The sequence below is a fragment of the Pelmatolapia mariae genome, linkage group LG12, assembly GCF_036321145.2.
Source record: "Pelmatolapia mariae isolate MD_Pm_ZW linkage group LG12, Pm_UMD_F_2, whole genome shotgun sequence".
In the NCBI taxonomy this organism is placed as follows: Eukaryota; Metazoa; Chordata; class Actinopteri; order Cichliformes; family Cichlidae; genus Pelmatolapia; species Pelmatolapia mariae.
The window spans coordinates 4,052,992-4,072,293 of record NC_086237.1 but is presented as its reverse complement, the minus strand read 5'-3'; the positions used below and the strand labels follow the sequence as shown (position 1 = coordinate 4,072,293).

Below are 19,302 nucleotides of genomic sequence, written 5' to 3'. Positions count from 1 at the left end.
CTGATCATTATTGACAAAAAAGGCAAAGACTGTGAGTGCTGCTGAACAATTCACCTTTATTAAACTTTAACAGCAGTGAAAGCAGCAAGCTGCCATAAACAAGCCCAAAATCACATCCATATAAACCTGTTAACACATTTTTAAAGATAGCCTGCAGAAATAACTAAAAGAAAAATTTAAAACATTTGCAAATATTTCACAAAAAAATGACCTTAGCAGCAAATAAAAGAAAGTGCTTATAGATGATCCTGTCATTTCTTACATATAACATTTGTATTAATTACACAACTGAAAATTTAAACTAAATTAAGACTACCTGACAAAAAAGCAACACGCTTTTATGAATAAACAGATTTACACAAATATAACTTGTGTATTATTTGATAACAGTTTCAGTTTCTGTACAAGTATTTACCTGTACAAAATTTCAACTAAGTTGAGCCTTAAATGACATTGTTACATAACTAATACCAAACACCTATATGAATTTAAATCTTCCTTTTAAACATATAAGCAGGACATTAAGGTTGACTCAGAACATATTGCTAAAAATCGTCAGTAAAAATTTCTTACAACATGATACCAAAAGGAAAAATCATCCTGCATTGCAGTCACATGAGGGGAAAGCAATAAAATCTTAAGCAGTATAACGTTACTGAACACAAAATGAAAAACTGCAAAGAATTGCAGAAGTGCTGTCTTTGACTTCTCAATGAAACAGGTGGTTTTTAAAAGCAAGAACTTTAGAGAGTTTAGCTCCATCCAGTTCCATGAAAACCTTCTGGAAAACGTCAAAGGTGTAGCGGAGGTCAGCAGGGTAAAATAAAACAGAGAGATTATTCAGACTGTCAAACAGACAGATTCAACACCTCATATACAACCAACTGAAACTGAAAATGAGGCTTGTGGACAGGATTGTTGAAAAAGAAAAAAAAACTTATTGTTTTCTTCATTTCGCACTACGACTCTGTTGCTTGAAAACCAAAAAAACAAACATATTTTTCTGCTTGCTGCTTTTTCTACTTTCTAATAAAGCTGGAGGCATTAATAACAAATACACATTTGCTCTCTTTTTCTTTGATTGTACTGCAGTTTCAAACTGTACCTTTCAAAGTATCATCGTTAATATAATGAGTTTACAGTTACAGTCTAATTTGAGGCCCAAGAAACATTTTCACTGCTTTTTCCTACTCTTTTGATCAGCTGCAGATTTTTTTATACAAATGTTTTCTTCAGAAGAAAATAACACAGAGAATATTCACTTATGGGAAACAAAGGAACATGAGAAATACTGACAGCTTCACATGTTGAGGATCTCCTCTTCCTTAGGATTCAGTGACATGATCTTCACACATTCACCTCCATCAACACTGTGTCTTTTGTCATCGATTACTTCCACAAATCCTGATTCTTTTCTTTCTTTTTGTTAAATTGTCTGAAAGTATCAGTCATATACACGTCTGCACCTCCACGTGGTTATTTATGATAAATTTGACCACAGGCTTTGAAACAATATCAGCACTCGATCAACAGTTTCCTCGTGTTTGTTGTCTCTGTAAATGAGCCGGCCGCGATCACACAGTTTATAAATATCATTACTCAGAAAAGAAAGAGTACTTTTTATTTGAAGTAAATATTTCAGTCAATCACCTCATATATGTTATGATTCTTGGTACTTTAAGTTGTGAGAGAGAGAGTTTGGGAACAAACATAGAAACACGTATATGCTATGATCAAACTAATCCTTTCATTAGAGGGAAAAAGGACCGTGGAAGAAGAAAATACCTGTCCTACACAGAGTGCAGCACTCGAGTCTTGTGTTGGTCATAAAAATGTATGTGTACATTTATTCCACTGCTTGAATGCCAGTTTACCTCCCTAGGTAGATTTTTTTTATATAATTATTGTTATCATTAATTATCATTGTTACCAGTATTGCTGTGAATTTGGTGGAACTTACACAGTGTCCCCCAAAATATAGCAGAGAATGCCACCTAATGGTGGAGTATAAAAACTACATGTCAGTTACATGTAGTCGTCTTTTGCACGAAACCTTTTCATAAATATGTTTAGAAGAAAACAAATGAACAAATTATTGTTTCACTGAACTTGAAATCTAAAACAAACACAGTGACATATTAATTTTTGATGCCACAGAAAGACTTTGTAGCTACTGTAGCGACCATATACAGTTTGTGGTGTATGGTGTTGCGTGTATATTCCTGGATTTATGGTTGTCGTGCAAGTCATGTGGGAAGTATTGAACGAGCAGGAAATATGTTCACCCCGTCGCTGGTGTGTCAGCAGGGAGACCGGGTGAGTAAGTGGAGGGTGTTTCTTGTTGACTGCTGTCAGTCATCTTGCTAAGTTTAGAGCACCTTGGAGTAGCTTCCTTTTGCTCGGGCTTGACTGCAGCATTGATGGATTATTAAACATGCAAATAAACAATTTATGTACCAGTTCTTGGAAACTGGATCAATTTGTTGGGTTGCTTACAAGTCATTAGAGCAGTAGTCCCTACTTCAGCCTCATGGTGGTTAAATTGGTCATAACAGCAGCATTTTGAAAGTTCTTGTGCAAACAAAAGAGGTAGAAGAAATTATTCGTTTTTTTACTTCTGTGTCTCACTTTATTGAAAAGTACAGAATATACGTAAAAATATATTTGTTTTAATGTTTCCAACCACAAACACTCAAATTTAGACATAAACAAACAAGGAAACATGTTCAAGATTTTCTCCATGCCAAAAAATATGTTCAAGCTTAACTTTGAGTTTACGTTTAAAATACACCAAGTAGTGAATCTGTTTGGCTGACAGGCTGGATGATTTCACTTTGTTGTTTTACCTTCATGGGTTCCTTCATAATCTGCAGCAAACAGGAGCACTCATCTTCTTAGAGTTAATCTAAGTTAACTGGAAAAAGAGAAAATAAGATTTCTACAATTTGCAGGCTGTTCAACTCTGACTCCAAAGTCTGTGCAGCTTCTCAGTCATCTAGGTCATGACCAATGTTCCTTAGGCAGCGGTTGTCCTTCTCTCCTGTATTGGCTGGAGCTTTCTTTTGGTGCCTTCCCAGCTTTGACAAAAGTGCCAGGTTGTTTGATGCACACCATTCTCCCAGTTTCAGGACCTCATCTCTGTAAGCCACCTCATTTCCCTGTGATCAGCCCCACCACTGTTGCGTCATCAGGAAATTTGACAAAGATGCTCTCTAGGTGGGCGGGACTGCAGTCATATGTGTAGAGGGAGTAGAGTTGTAGGCCTAGTAAACAGCCCTGGGGAGAGCCGATGCTGAGAGTGCGAGGGGAAGAGAGGTGAGGACCCAGTTTCATCCCCTGGGGTCTGTTTGACCAAGAATTCCTTTATTCAAAAGCAGGTGGGTGGCGGGAGCCCCAGGTTGGTTAACCTGGTGATCAAAATGTCTGGTATTATTGTATTAAAGGCTGAGCTGAAGTCAATGAAGAGCATTCTGACGCAGCTCCCCTTTTTTTCCAGGTGACTCTGTGTGGAGAGCAATGGCTACAACATCTTCAGATCTGTTAGTCCAGTATGCGAATTGGTGTGGGTCCAGAGTGGCGTAGGAGACAGGTTCTGATGTGCCCCAGAACCAGTTTCTCAAAGCACTTGATGACAGGGGTTAGTGAAATTGGACGGAAGTCATTGAGACTGGTTATGGGTGACATTTTGGGGACGGGGATGATTATGGCAGATTTCAGGCAGGGTGGAATGACGGCTTGTTCCAGATACAGGTTGAAGATGTCAGTGAAGACCTGTGCTAGCTGCTCGGCACATGCTTTGAGGACCTTCCCAGGTACTCCATCGGGACCTGCAGCCTTCCTGGGGTTAACTGCACAGAGTACACGCCTCACATCCTGTGCCTCAAGAGTGAGTGGGGGGTTGCTAGAGGCTGATGTGGGTTATAGTGGTAGATGCAGAGCCCCGATCCTCTGTTCTTACCAGAGTCACCGTTCCTGTCCTATCTGTGTAGCAGGCGGCCTGTTAGCTGCACCGCAGCATCCAGGAGTTGTGTACGTAGCCAAGTCTCTGTGATGATAAGCACGGAGCAGTCCCGAACATAACGATTTCCAGCCAGCTGTCTTGCGTACCATGGATCTGGCATTTGTAAGGTAGAGGTTCGGCAAAGGAGGTCTGAGTGGCTGTTTCCTCAGCCTAGTCAGTAGTCCAGCCCTGCAGCCTCACTTTTGCTTCCTCTCTCTTCGCCGTCTGCATTGCCTGTTCGATCCGACAACAATCCACAGAGATCCCGCTGGTCTCGCTATCCTGTCCAGAATGTTGTGTGTGCGCTGAAAGTCGCTGATGATTGTCATCTTCGTTTGAAAACCGATGTAACGTCCAGTTGTGTAGGTAGATGCCCGTACAATGTACGATAAGCACACTAGACATACAAAAAGGCACAAATAGGGAGAGCTGCTGTAAGCTGCTGCGTCTGTGCGCGCAGCCATCTTGGTCACCCAAACAATCTTGGTCACCTGAACATCTTCTATCCCAGGAGACTGAAAAGATTCAGCATGAGCCCTCGCATCCTCAGGACCTTCTACCGCTGTGCCATTCAGAGCATCCTCACTGGATGCATCACCACCTGGTATGGCAACAGCACCACTTACAACTGCAAAGCTATCCAGAGAGTGGTGCGGTGTGCGGAAAGTATAATTGGAGGTGAGCTTCCCTCGCTCGAGGACATCTACAGGAAGCGGTGCCTGAGGAAAGTGGGGAGGATCATCAAAGACTCCAGTCACCCCAGCCATAAACTGTTCAGACCACTTCCATCAGGAAGGAGGTTCTGCAGCATCCAGTCCCGAACCAGCAGACTGAGAGACAGCTTTTTCCATCAGGCCATCAGACTGCTGAACACTTCATAGACACCTCACCTTCACTTACTGGAACTTCAACATTATGCACTCCATACTGTATATAAATGCCACTTGTTTTGCACATTTCCAACTGCCGACCTCTGTAGATTTTATTTAATTTTATATATATGTATACACACACACACACACACACACACACATGTATATATACATATTTGGTATACATATTCAGTAATGTGCATACATTCTTATATTTGTACATATATTTATTCTTATAATTCTCAGGTTCCATTCTTATATTTTGCTTTGTTTTTATGTTTCTTGTATTTTTCACACCTCTGTTGATGTGAAGCTTGCACACAAGAATTCAACTTCAGACAACATCTATATTTCATTGTGATAGAAGAGAATTTTGAGATGACATTTGTAACTGACATGTCCTAATACGTTATCAGATATTTATCACTGTGTCGACTTATCACCATGATTTTTTTATTGGTTGTCAATTTGCATCTACCTTCACAAGAACTGATTTTGACATGATTCACAAAATACCAACGTTGAATGATGGTAAATAAAACAATCAAGTCATAAAATCATAAACATATCTTCATTGGTTTTAACAGAAATACAGCTCCAAACTGTCTTTGCTGCTGTCACGTCATGAGCTTTGACTGTATTCACCTGAGGGGCTGAGCTTTTTGTTCATTTCAGCTGCATCTTTATCACTATGATCACTCATAAAGTGGGACACAAACTTAGGACCCTGGGACTATCCACTACCCACAGACCATCACACGTCAGAACCGGCACCAAAACCTTGTGAACCCTGGTCAAACCGGTTGACGTAACCCCCTCGGTGCACTCTGCATGCTGACTGTTAGCAGAGCAGTGAAATCTCTGAAAACATCTGAGCACTTTTGCAAACATGTTCTATGTTGACAACCTGACCAGACATGTGAAGATTACGGCGCGACATTCGTGGCTAAAACACTGTTAAAAGTGTAGTTGGTGACAGAAAAACGGGGTATTTTAAAACTACACTACCACCATTGCTGCCTGTGATTTGAAATGCATTCTGGGATACCTGGCTGCCTCAAGTCTACAGAAGCAATCGATTATCTAGGATCCACCTGTTTTGACTTACTTTGCACGGCAACCAATCAAATGTTAGAGAAGCTGCATGGGCAGCGTTAATCCCGCCCCCTGAGTTTGATGGGTGAGGCTGACAGATAAAATTAATTCATGATGAGAGCCAGGCGCCAGGACTGCCAAAATGAAATAAAGAATTATATCATTAAATAATTAATTAAATGTGTCAATAATTAATTAAAATGTGAAATACATAAATAATTAATTAAATGTGTCAATAATTAATTAATTAAATGTGTCAATAATTAATTAAAATGTGAAATACATAAATAATTAATTAAATGTGTCAATAATTAATTAATTACATGTGTCATAACTATTTATTTAATTAATTAATTCCAATTTTAATTAATTATTGCCACATTTAATTAATCATTTAATGGTGTATTTAAGTAATTCATTATGGCAGTCCTGGCGTTCCATACTTTTACAGCCTTTTTTTTTTCTTTCTCATTGCCCAGTATAAACAAAACATACGGAGGGAAGAAGTAACCACGAGGGAGGTGAAACGGTGGTCTGCCCAATCAGAAGCTACGCTACAGGACGCACTCAACGACGTCGACTGGGACATGTTCAGAGCATGCGCAGTCGACATCAACGAGTTTACGGAAGTAGCAGTATGCTTCGTCAATATGCTAGCGGAGGAGATTATCCCCACTGCGAGAGTCACCACATTCCCAAACCAGAAACCGTGGATGGACAGATCGATCCGCGCTGCAGTAAACGCCAGGACTGCCACCTACAACGCGGGTCTCGCCACTGGCGATATGAGCGCCTACAAAGCGGCCTCATACGGCGTGCGGCGCGCGGTGAGAGATGCTAAACGCCGGTACCGGGAGCGTGTGGAGTCCCGCTTCCTCCAGGGCAACACACGGAGTATGTGGCACGGACTACGCACCATTACGGACTACAAACCCAGGGACACTGTGCCGATCAACCCCGACTCTGCATTCACCAATGAGCTGAACCAGTTCTACGCCCGTTTCGAGGTTAGCCAGGCGGCTAATGCCATCTACCGCCTGACTACCGAGGACAGTGACGTCATCAGCGAGAGACCGGTGACCAGCATCGCGGAGCATGACATCCGAGCGGCATTCAGGAGAGTGAACACAAGGAAAGCGGCGGGGCCAGACGGCATCACCGGCCGTCTACTGCGCTGCTGTGCTGACCAGCTAGCAGGTGTGTTCACTTACATCTTCAACGAGTCCCTTGCGAAGTCTGTGGTCCCCACATGCTTCAAAAGATCCACCATCATCCCGGTACCCAAGAACAGCAAACCCTCATCCCTGAACGATTACCGGCCAGTTGCGCTGACCTCGGTAGTAATGAAGGTGTTTGAGAGGCTGCTGAAGAACATCATCTCCTCCTCCATCCCAGACACCACAGATCCGCTCCAGTTCGCCTACCGACCCAACAGATCCACTGAGGACGCCATCGCCCACGTCCTGCACACCACCCTCAGCCACGTGGACAAGAAACAGGGTAACTATGTGAGAATGCTGTTTGTTGATTACAGTTCAGCGTTTAACACAATAGTGCCCAGCAGACTGTTCACAAAGCTGAGGGATCTGGGACTCAACAGCCGTCTGTGTGCGTGGGTGTTGGACTTCCTCACTGGCAGAACTCAGGTGGTGAGGGTGGGTAGGTGTGTCTCCGACAGCATCACCATCAACACAGGAGCACCACAGGGGTGTGTCCTCTCGCCACTGCTCTACTCCCTCTACACTTCAGACTGTGTGGCCACCCACGGCTCCAACACCATTGTGAAGTTTGCTGACGACACAGTGGTGTTGGGTGCCATCTCCAACAGCGATGAGGCGGCCTACATGGACGAAGTGAAGAATCTGGCATCACGGTGCCAGGACAACCACCTCCAGCTGAACGTCGGCAAGACCAAGGAGCTGGTGGTGGACTTCAGAAGGAGTCAGCACAGAGTCTACAAGCCCATTATCATTAATGGAGCTCCAGTAGAGTGGGTGCAGTCCTTTAAGTATCTTGGCGTCCACATCTCCTCAGACCTGACATGGGCTGCCCACATTCAGGCCCAGACCAAAAAGGCTAGGCAGCGCCTGTATCACCTACGACAACTGAGGAAGTTCAGGGTCTCTCCAAAGATCCTCAGGATCTTCTATACAGGCGCTGTGGAGAGCATCCTCACACAGAACATGACATCGTGGTTTGGAAACAGCTGTGTGAAGGACCAAAAAGCTCTCCAGAGAGTGATTCGTACAGCAGAACGCTGCTGCAGGATTGCTCTCCCCCCGCTTCAGGACACCTACACCAGGAGATGCCGGACTAGAGCAACGCAGATACTGAAGGACCCGTCCCATCCTGGCAACAAACTGTTCCAACTTCTACAATCTGGTAGAAGGTTCCGCATCATCCGGGCAAGGACAGAGAGACTCAAGAGGAGCTTCTATCCTCAAGCCATCCGGGCCCTAAACCAACCCCCCCCCCACACACACACACACCCGCCCTCTCACATCATCTATAATTGACTGAGACTGTCCTCCAGACACTCAATTCCTGTAACTTTAAATATGTTTATATTGTCCATTCTGTAAAATAGTCAGATGTCTATTCATATTAATGTACAGAATTCATCTGCTTGCTGCTACTACTGCACATTCACCCAATGTATATACTATATATATATATATATTAGGGGTGCAACGATACTCGTATCGATATTGAACCGTTCGATACAGTGCTTTCGGTTCGGTACGCATGTGTATCGAACAATACAAAATTTTTAGATTATTTTATCAACTTTTCTTCTGACGATGCTGTCTGTGTTGAGAGCTCAGTGGATCTGCGTTCGACTACTCCGCCTAGGCTGCACTGTCGAGCGCAGATCCACTGAGCGCAGCGCAAGCTAGCAAGACAGAAGCTTAGCTCATTGCAGCATGGCAAATTGAACCTCCCCCACCCTCATTCAGACCTGGCCTTTGGAACTATTTTGGTCTTCATGTGAAGTATGACCCTGAAGGTAAGCGCGTCATGGACAAAAGTAAAACAGTATGTCGGATGTGCCACGCAATGCTCAATTACATGGGTGGGAACTAGTGCGTTAGCGCAGTTTGCTCGTTAACGTGTTGACGCCGTCCAGCCCCACGCACGGGGCGATCTGCGGTAGCTCGTTAACGGAGATTTGCCTTGTTGTGGCGTTAATGTCATTTCAGATTAACGCTGACAGCACTAGTGGGAACACAATGAATATGACTGCACATTTACTCCGACATCATCCTAGTGCAAAGACAAGTGGAAGCAGACAAAAACAACAAGCACGCATGCTACAAACTTTACCCGAGTCATTTAGACAGCCGTTAGCACATGATTCTCCTTATGGGGACCTGATATGTTTAATATGCTGCTTAGAGTATACCCCAGAAGAAGGGTATAGTATAGCTTTTATTTTGGAAAGAGCCATTTCTCTGTAATAAACTCTCTTTTCCAAAGATGAGGGATTTTTTCATGAGATATTTATTTTTTTATTACTTTGTCGTTTCAGCAACATTAAATTTAAAAACTGTACTTTTGAGTTAAAATATATATTTATAATTTTAATAAATGACAAATTAAAAAAGCATGAACATTCTTTTGTATCGAAAAAATATCGAACCGTGACACCAAAGTATCGAACCGAACCGAACCGTGAATTTTGTGTATCGTTGCACCCCTAATATATATTTATAATGTTATTCCTCTACCCCCCCCCCCCCCTTTTTTTTTGCACATGTTGAGGAGCGTGTCACGATACATTTCACTGTGTGTTATACTTGTATAACTATGCATGTGACAAATAAAGAACCTTGAACCTTGAACCTTGAGGGGAACAATCATTACTGGTCGAAGGTGTGCTGTCGTCCGAGACTTGCACCACAATGTCGGCGCTTGTTTCCCTGTTGGCCATGCTTCTTGTTGTGGTCATCGGTTGTCTTCCAGTATTTTCTCCGCAAGCGACCTTTCCTTGACTAATGAGATAAGCGGTAATCTGAATTGTCATACTCGAATTGTCATAAGTGTGCTGTCAGCTCATTGGTCACAAAGCAGGAGAGGGGCTGGGAATTATGTTTTCAAACAAAGCGTTAATTCCATTAACATTTATAGACTACTTTTGATTCTCACTGTATTATGGGACAAAGTGCGTCCCTTATTAGCTCAATACGGGACGTGTACTTTTGTTTCTAAATACGGGACGATTCCGTTTTTCAAGGGATGGTTGGCAACCCTACTCAGATATAAACCAAGTTTAGGTGCAGTTTATTTTCATTGTGCTGACTTTTTACAGTCAGTTACAATAACTCGTACTGCGTGCTAGCTAGCATGATGGAGTTTCTATACAGCTGGGTGGGTGCTATGATGTTACTGATACTGAACTTTATTTTATTCATAAGGTTAGTTAGTAGAGTTCCCAACGGCTCCTTAAAAAATGGAATGTTCCCTCATTCAGAGAAAATATTACGTGTTTCGTATTGAGCTGAGAAGAGACGCAGTTTGTGCCGTACTTTAGCTATAATGAAAAAAAGACACAAAGCTGGATTTATTCTGTGTCTTTGCTGCACAGCTGCCTCTTCTCTCTCTTCTCTCCCCCTCCCTCTCCTGTTGCTACTTCAATCATGAAACTGATCAATGATCAGCTGATCGGCTTTTCTCTCTTGTTTGTTTATCGCCCACTTTGCGCCAGAAAGAGGAACCCAGCGGATGTCGCGCTAAACAACAGCAGCACGTTTAAGTTTGATCAGCTGTTGTTAGAATTTATTTAATATTAATTTCTAGTATCAGCTGATGTTTGCTGGAGCCACAGCTGTAAAAGCTGCTGGTCATGATGTCGGTTTGGATATGTGGTGAGAGGGAAACATGAAGATGAAACCAGGAGATGTCCTTACTGAATCATCAGAGCTGAACAGGTGATGGAGAAACAGGTTTACCTTTTAGGTGACATGAATGAGTTGAAGGGAAGTTATGAACTGTTTCTGAGAGACAAATAACACCAGGATCCTTTTCTAAGTAGCTGACAGCTGGTAACTGTGCAGGGGCGGGTCTAGCAAAGTGTTGCCAGGGGGCCAGGTAGGACATTAACAGGGAAAGGGGGGCACAAAGATACTTTTCTTTCCTATTCTCATTTAAAATGTCTGGCTTTTAAAAAACAACTATCTGAATCTTGCGAACAAAGTTTTTATCTGACGTAAAATGCATAGAAATCATACATATACCAACAAGACTGTACATCACTTTCACAACAGCGTTTGTTTTCATTCAAAGGCTTTATGGCTTTAATACCTGGTGGGCTGGTCTTTAGTCAAAATGCCCGGGTCAATTTTTTGTCCCAGTCCAGCCCTGGGCACGACACGCAGTGAGTTAATCTGAGAAGGTGCATTAAAAAATAAATGGCTGGACATCACTACCCGGCAAGTTTAACTGTCTTCAGAACATTGCAGAGGCCTTATTGACAGTATTTGGCTCTACAGATCTGTGTAAACAGATTTTCTCTCACATGAGTGTCCTCAGGCAGCCGTCTGAATGCTGGACACTCAGAGACCTTGTCTCTGAGTGGGAGACCAGAGATCACATTAACATGTGTGTCTCTGTATTAACAAACATGCCATATTGGCCCAGTTTATTTTTCTTATCATTGTTGTGAGGAGACCATAAACAGCATTTGTATTTTCTGTTGTACAGTTCATTTGCTGTTATGGATAAAAAGTGTCTTTTTTGTTTGAAAATAGCCGATAACTATTCGCTGATAGCTGCAAACATCTGCAAACAAATATAATTCTATAAAGTTTTTCTATATAGTGTGTAACTGTTAATATAGAGCGTTATTAAATTTATTGCTATCTATCTATCTATCTATCTATCTATCTATCTATCTATCTATCTATCTATCTATCTATCTATCTATCTATCTATCTATCTATCTATCTATCTATCTATCATCTATCTATCTATCTATCTATCTATCTATCTATCTATCTATCTATCTATCTATCTGCCATTTGTTTTCCGTGCAATATTTTGTTCTTCCTGTGCAATATTTGGGCAAAGTGTCTTGAGCTGTAGTGAAGCCAGAAGGATCAGGATGACATGAGAATGTGGTAATGAGTCCTGTCTCATTTTTTTTTTTTTTTTTTTTTTTTTTTTTTAAAGACAAAGAGAAAAAAAAAATCTCCTGGATCACCTGTTGAGAGAAAAATAATAGAAAACAAGCAAAAAAAAAAAACAAAGCAACATACTAAACACAACACCATCATGTTAATCTAGCTAAGTGTAAACAGCAATAAATACTAAATATTGAATGTTGTTGTGCAGCACAGACAGCGCACAATGTGCTTTGAAGTAGCAGCTAAGAAAGGTGTAGTTTATGTCTACGAACAGTGAACACCCATGTGCACACCCGTGTGGATCAGCACACTTGTATACAGAAGGTTTCCTCATGTAACGGTCTGCTAGAGGGTGTGGAGGGCCATAGCCCCGTCCCCCAGGGCATGAAGCATGCATGGAGGAGATCCAGGCTCCAGACATCCAGGGACCCCAGAGTGCGAGAGCCCAAGGAGTACCACCGGAGGGGCATCCGTGCCACCCTCCTGGGAAGGGCTGAGGAGATCCCCAGACGAGGGGTCACCCAGTAGCCACGGAGCAGAAGCCAGAGGGGGCTGCACTGGCGCGCCCGCCGGCTCTGCCAGCAACCAGCTGTGCCAGAGTGAACCGAGCTGCAGGCCCCGAGGCCGGAGGTTCGAGGGCCCCCTTTGCCCCGGAAGAGGCCTGACCGAGCGACAGGCACCAGGCCCCGCCAAGTAGCCACCGGGAGTAAGCTGGTGTATACCTGAGCGCCCAGCCCCGGACACCAAGAACCACCAATGCACCGACCCCTGAGTGCATCAGTTACCGGCAGGGAGTGTGGTGAGGGGAGATAGGCCTCCACACTTTGGAGGGCCTGGGAGTTCCCAGGGAGGTGGAATCTAAGACCTGACCTGACATATAAACACAGACAAACAGGCACACACAGACACAAACATGCATTCCCACCCTCATGCACACATATACAAACACTCAGCACTCATCCAACGTAGGAATAGACATATATGCACATGTACACACAATCGCACTCCCCAAACATACTCTATACCCTGGGTCCAGGTACCCTCACCCCCAGAGGGGGAAACGGCACCCAGACCCAAGAGATGTGACCCTTTCCCCCGGGGTGGAGGCAAGCAGACCGCCCCAGGCCTCGCAGAAGCAGGGAGGCCAATCTGTCAGCCAACACCTCCTCCCAGCCCCCCGCCCCGATGGCTGGCAGAGAACGGGGGTGTGTGAAGACCCCATACCTCCCTCCTCCCGCTCATGTGTAGTGTTGCTGCGTGTTGTTCTAAAGTGCATTTAAAACAGGGGAGGGCATGGTGCTGCTGCCGGAGAGCAGCAGGTGTTAGCACGGCCCCTCCCGAGAACCCTCAATGTCTACATGGATTTAAAATTGAGAGGTGGGCACCGGCGCCAGAGGTAGGGTTGAGTCCTGTCTCATTGATGACGGCACAGGCGCTGCCTAGCCTTTTTGGTCTGGACCTGAATGTGGGCAGACCATGTCAGGTCTGAGGAGATGTGGACACTGAGGTACTTGAAGGACTGCACCCTCTCCACTGGAGCTCCATTAATGATAATGGGCTTGTAGTCTCTGTGCTGTCTCCTTCTGAAGTCCACCACCAGCTCCTTGGTCTTGCCGACAATCAGAGATTTCCACTCGTTGCTTCTCTGTTCTGTTCCAGCTCTCTGTCACTTTTCCTTTGATTCTGTTTTTTTTTTCTCAGGAGATTTAAGTTTTTCTTCCCACTCATGCTGTTGGAATTCTCCTTCATTTTTCCTTTTCCTGTCTTCTTCTTGTTCTCTCATTTTCTGCTCTTTCTTTGTCTGCTCATGTTCTTTTTAATGTTTTCTTACTTTTTTTAGTGTTTTCAATCTGTTTTCTCTCCTGTTCAGTTTCCTCTTTTTCTCTTTCAATTCTTCTTTTCATTACTTCCATTTCTTCCTTGTGCTTTCTTTGAGGTTCTTCCTCCTTCCTCTTCAGCTCTTCTTCTTGTCCACTTCTCTCATTACCTTCTGTGTATTTACATCGTCCCTCAGTGTTATGTGCTTGTCCCGGTGTTTTCCCTGTGTTTCTTTAGCTTGTAGCTTTTCCAGTTTAGTTTTTGTATCCCCTTTGCTTTTCCATGAATAAAGCCTTATTTTAAGTTTTTCCCCATGTGTGTTTAGTCCTGTGTTTTGGTCCTCTCCTGCCTGCACACAGCTGCTCCCTGACACCTTCTGTATGGCTGCCTCGGCCTCTTGGCCCATCTCCCTGTTGAAACATCTGCCTCCATTCTCCTTCACCATGCTATCAGCCTTTGTCAGCAGCTCTCTGACCTTGATCTGTCTGATTTTTGCTGTTGAAGACCTGATATCTCTCTCCACAGTCATGTAGCAGTTTCTTCACAAAGGCATCAGAGTCTTCTATCTAACTCTCAATTGTTTCATTTTCTATGGAAAAGTCCTTCAACAGCTCAGCTTCCAATGGCATACCCTCCCAAACATCAAGAACGCTGACTCTCCACTTTCAAGTCTCATATCAAGTCACATATTTTTTAAACCAGCTTTCTCACTCTGATTGTGTTTAAGCGTTAATATTCAAGGGGTTTATTCTATATATTCACACTTTCATTCAATATTTTCAAGGTTCACTCTAAAAATTCAAGGTTCATTCCATACATTTGAGTTTTATTCAATGTGAACAAGCACATTTGAACTCATGAACCTCCCACCACTAGTAGGAGCTGCGATGCCAATGTTTAGACAGAATCTGGCAGTAGAGAGACAGAGCCAAACATTTTTCACCTGCTGTGTTATGGATTGAATCATTTTGGAGTTTGTCAACTCTGAGTTTGTTTACCTGAAAGAAATATTAAATCATATTTGAAACAGTGGACATCTTTTGTTGCTTTTGGTCATTTCATTTCATTGCGTGTGTGGAGACAAATGCTCTGCTGTGACAACCTCAAACTGGCAGATAACTATGTCATTACACTCGGTGTTTATCAGCCTTTAAAGCTCATTTTATTTGTTGAGCCTTTATCCCTCCAGCATCAGGCTCGTCCTCTCTTGGCTGACAAATACTTCTTTTATAACCATAGGGGATAGAAAGGATGATAATTTTCAATTGCCTAGGTAAAACAACAGGAACACATGGAAAAATAAATTTCCAGTGTTTTTCTTTAATCATCAAGAAGAACAGCATAAAGGATATTCATATTTATTTACTACTGAATATTTATGAAATTACAACAAATGTCCAAAAATCGAATAACCAGCTGAAGCTTCTTCTATTGTTTAATATGCCACTACATGAAAATAATCAACATAAAATATACCAAAAAATTAAACTGCTTCAAAATGTTCCATAACCTGAAGAGTTACATGGCAGTAATTCATACTACACATGTCAATGACTCACAAAAGAAACAAAATGGAACGCAATCCTGAAAATAAGAATTTATAAGATAAATTAAGAATTCTGTCTGTGATCTGTAACTGTAAAATGTTCACAAATTGACCATAAAATGTATGAATTTGTATCTGATCAATTAGAAAATCATAAGCAGTTTAATCTGGATTCTGTTGCGCTTGATTAAGTAAATTCAGATCTATAAGCATCAGCACACACACTCTGGCATTCTCATCTCAACATTTAACTAAATGTACAGAAAATCTTTTATTCATGGAGCTCTGTCACAAAAACACCAAAAAAATCCCCTCATGAAATGCTGCAGGGAGATGTTGTTTCATCCAGAAGTTTTTGTATTAGTTCACTTATTTCTGTTTCATGGATTTTCTGCAGGTTTTCTTTTTCCTCCTGGTTTTTTGCAATCTTCATTTGATCCTCATGTTTTATCAGCAACTCTTTGATTTTTTTCACGTTTCCTCTCTTCTTGGAAAGACATTTTATCACATCTTTGATTTCTGCTTGATGCTTTTCTCTCTTTTGTTTTTCAGTGTGCTCAGCCAGAGCCTTTAACAGGTCATACTTCTCATCTTTGTCTTTGATTTTATTCTCGTGTTCCTGTAATGCCTGTTTGTGCTTGTCTTTGAAATCATTGAACTCTTCAGCTTTCTTTCTGGCCTCATCTTCATACATCTTCTTCAGATTTTCCACACGTATTTTATAGTTTTCCTCCAGCTGATTTCGTTCTTTCTTCTCCTCTTCTCTCCTCATTTTGTCTTCTTCTTTTCTTTTCTTTTCATTTTTTTCTATTTCCTGCTTGTACATTTCTTCAAGGTTTTCAAGTTTTATTTGCTCTTCCTCTCGTCTCTGTTCATCTTCTTGTCTTCGTTTCTCCCACCATTCACTTCGTTCTTTCTCCCAGGCTTCTTGTTTTCTCCTCATCTCTTCTCTGTTCTTTTCCAGCTCTTTGTTCACACTTTTCTTTTCCTCTTTTTCTGAGTGAATTTGTTTGTCCAACATTTCAAGTTGTGTTTTCAAATTCTGTCTGTGTAATTCTTCCTCATTTTTCCATTTCCTGTTCTCTTTTTCTCTTATTTCCTGTTCTGTCTTTCTCTCCTCACGCTCCTTCTTTATATTTTCTTCCATCTCCTTGAGTTTCTGGTCTCTTTCCTGCTGAAGTTTTTTCTTCTCTTCTTCCATTCTTTTTGTCATTGCTTTCATTTCTTCCTCATGTTTTCTTTCAAGCTCCTCTCTCAGTCTCTTCATCTCTTCGTCTTTCTCCTTCAGGATTCTCTCTACTTCTTTCTGTATCGCTGCTTCAGCCTCTTGCAGCATCTCATTGGTGTAGCAGCATCCTCCATTGTTCTTCACCATGGTGTCAATCTTTGTTATCAGCTCACTGACCTGTGAGCAGTTTTGCTCATCAAAGTTATTGAACACATGGTATCTTCCTCCACAGTCAGAAATCAGCTTCTTAAAGGAATCTTCAGAGTTTTCAATGTATTCTTCAACAGACACCTTTGTATGTTCCAGTGTGTCTCCTTTTGTTAAAAGAATGATGGTGAACTTTTCTGAATTCTTCCCAAAACCTTTCCTGATCAGTTCCAGTGTCTCCTTCTCCTCTGGGGTGAATCTGCCGATCTGTAACACCAACAGGAAGACATGTGGTCCTGGAGCCAGGAGGCTGATGCATTTCACCATCTCCTCATTGATCTCTTCATGTGATAAACTGTTGTCAAACAGTCCAGGAGTGTCGACCACAACAACAGGACGGCCGTTGACATCACCCTGTTCTTTCTGACAGCGTTTGGTGACCGACTTTTGGAAAGGTTTAGATAAAAATGTATCTCGTCCTAGAATGGTGTTTCCTGAAGAACTCTTTCCACAGCCAGTCTTACCTATCAGCACAATCCTCAGACACTCTGGGCTCTGAATCTCTTCATTGCCTGCATACAATGTCAACAGTCAGTACAGTCTCACCAGTCTACATCAAACATGGGTGAGAGGGAGAAAGAAGAAGAAGAAAGTACTTACAAGCAGCAGTGCTTCTGTTCTGTGCAAGTTGGGTGATGACTTTCTCTTGTTGTAACATCTTCTCTAGTTGGGCTTGTCCAAATGTGTACATTGTGTAGCTGTATGATTTGTCTTTGTGGAGACTGATTTTTTCCACAGTTTCCAACAGCTGTGGGATCTGCTGTTTGTCTTTGATGTTGAGAATGACAGATCTTCCTCCACAGCTCTGACAGAGCTCCTGGATGGCCTGGTTTTTCTTTAAAAAGTTAACAAAAGCTGGATCTGTAGGATCTGAGTCCACAGTGAACAGAATCATGGTGAAGTCATTGACTCGAGAGCTGAATGTGTTCTGGATGGTCTCTAACTCTCCCTTGTCTTCATCAGTGAGGGGAGCCACAGGTAGGACCAGGATGAAGGCATGGACACCCTCAGGATCACAGAGGGAGATACACCTGAGTGATTCCTCCATCACTGCCTCCTGAGGTTTTCCATACAAGGCAGGCAGCTCCACCAGGGAAACCCAACGTCCACACACCTCTCCCTGATGTTTAACACACTCTGATGAGTTGGAGACTGAATGAAGCTCTGTCTGACCTAAAATGGCCTTGGCTGTTAAAATCTTCTCTGCTGCTCTCCTCCCACACAGAACCAGGTTTAAAGATGGTTTGATGTGGTGATCATATTGGTTTGTCATTTCCTGAATCTTCTGCATTAACGATCCATAGTTATCTTCAAACATGTTGTAGTGCCTTCCTCCACATTCTCTGAGGACTTCATTCACAGAGAAACTAATTTCATTCTCATGTGTGATGACGACCATCGAGTGTTTAAAGGCATTGTGACCAAACAGACTCAGGATGAACTTCATAGTTGTTCCTTTCTCCTCAGTGAATTCAGAAGGTTTCACCAACAGCAGCAGAACATTTGGTCCAGGATGACAGAGACTCACACTCCTCTTTACTTCTCTTCTCATGTCCTCCTCAGACAGACTGAAGAAGTTTGGAGTTTTTACTACTGTCAGTAGTTTTCCTCTCCACTCTCCACAGGAGGCCACACAGTGCCTGATGGGTGATTGTCTTTGGCAGTGAAATCCTTGGTGCCCGATGATGAAGTTACCAAGTTTTGTCTTCTTATCTTCACTTTTGCCCAGCAGCACAATCCTGAATGCAGACACTGTGATACAACAAAGAGAACACAATAACACAAATCAATCTAAAATCACAACATTTGGCTTGTACGAGGAGATCTCTTAAATCCTCAGCATGCTCAGAGAACCTTTAGTATTACTCATCGATTGACTTGGTCAAATGTGATGTGATGTGAGTCACACTTAAAGATTCAAATCCAAACACCAACACAGTTAGCCATTGTGTGTGAATGTGTTAAACATTTAAGCTATTTGCACAATTGTTTGTTTAATGTCAAAGTTAGAATTATTAAATTTAAACAACCTCAGCTCACCGAAGTTCTGCACAAGCCTACTAATATATATTATTCATCCATTTTCTTCTTCTTATCCTTTTCAGCCTCGCAGGGGCACTGGAGCCTATCCTAGTATAATTAAAACTGTTGGATGTTCAGACCAAAAAAGGACAAAAGAAATGTCCGTTTTCAAAAACAGGATAAGCCCTGAGATAATTTTACTTACTGTTGGTCAAAGGTGTTTTTCCAGAAACTTGAGGATTGATTAGTTTTAATTTATTGGTCAATCCTGTGAAAATAAGAAATTGCTGTGCTGATTATTGAATCATAGATGTTGTATATTCTGTGTATGTCATCTTTGTCAGAAGAAGTTTCTCATCTTACCTGCAGCTTTAACAGCATCAGTGATAGGA

General features: G+C 42.3%; 1 protein-coding gene and 1 long non-coding RNA gene across 2 annotated transcripts in view; one reads left to right on the top strand and one right to left on the bottom strand.

Annotated features, from left to right (window-relative positions):
* Positions 1–19,302, top strand: part of LOC134638514 (uncharacterized) — a 72,378-nt gene that overhangs the window by 17,962 nt on the left and 35,114 nt on the right. The window lies entirely within an intron of this gene.
* LOC134638908 (GTPase IMAP family member 8-like) lies at positions 15,312–19,175 on the bottom strand. The gene is made up of 3 exons (XM_063489859.1): positions 19,116–19,175; positions 17,489–18,640; positions 15,312–17,400 (listed from the first exon to the last, which is right to left on the bottom strand). Coding segments are annotated over exons 1-3 (2,787 nt in total). The 5' UTR covers positions 19,117–19,175; the 3' UTR covers positions 15,312–15,766.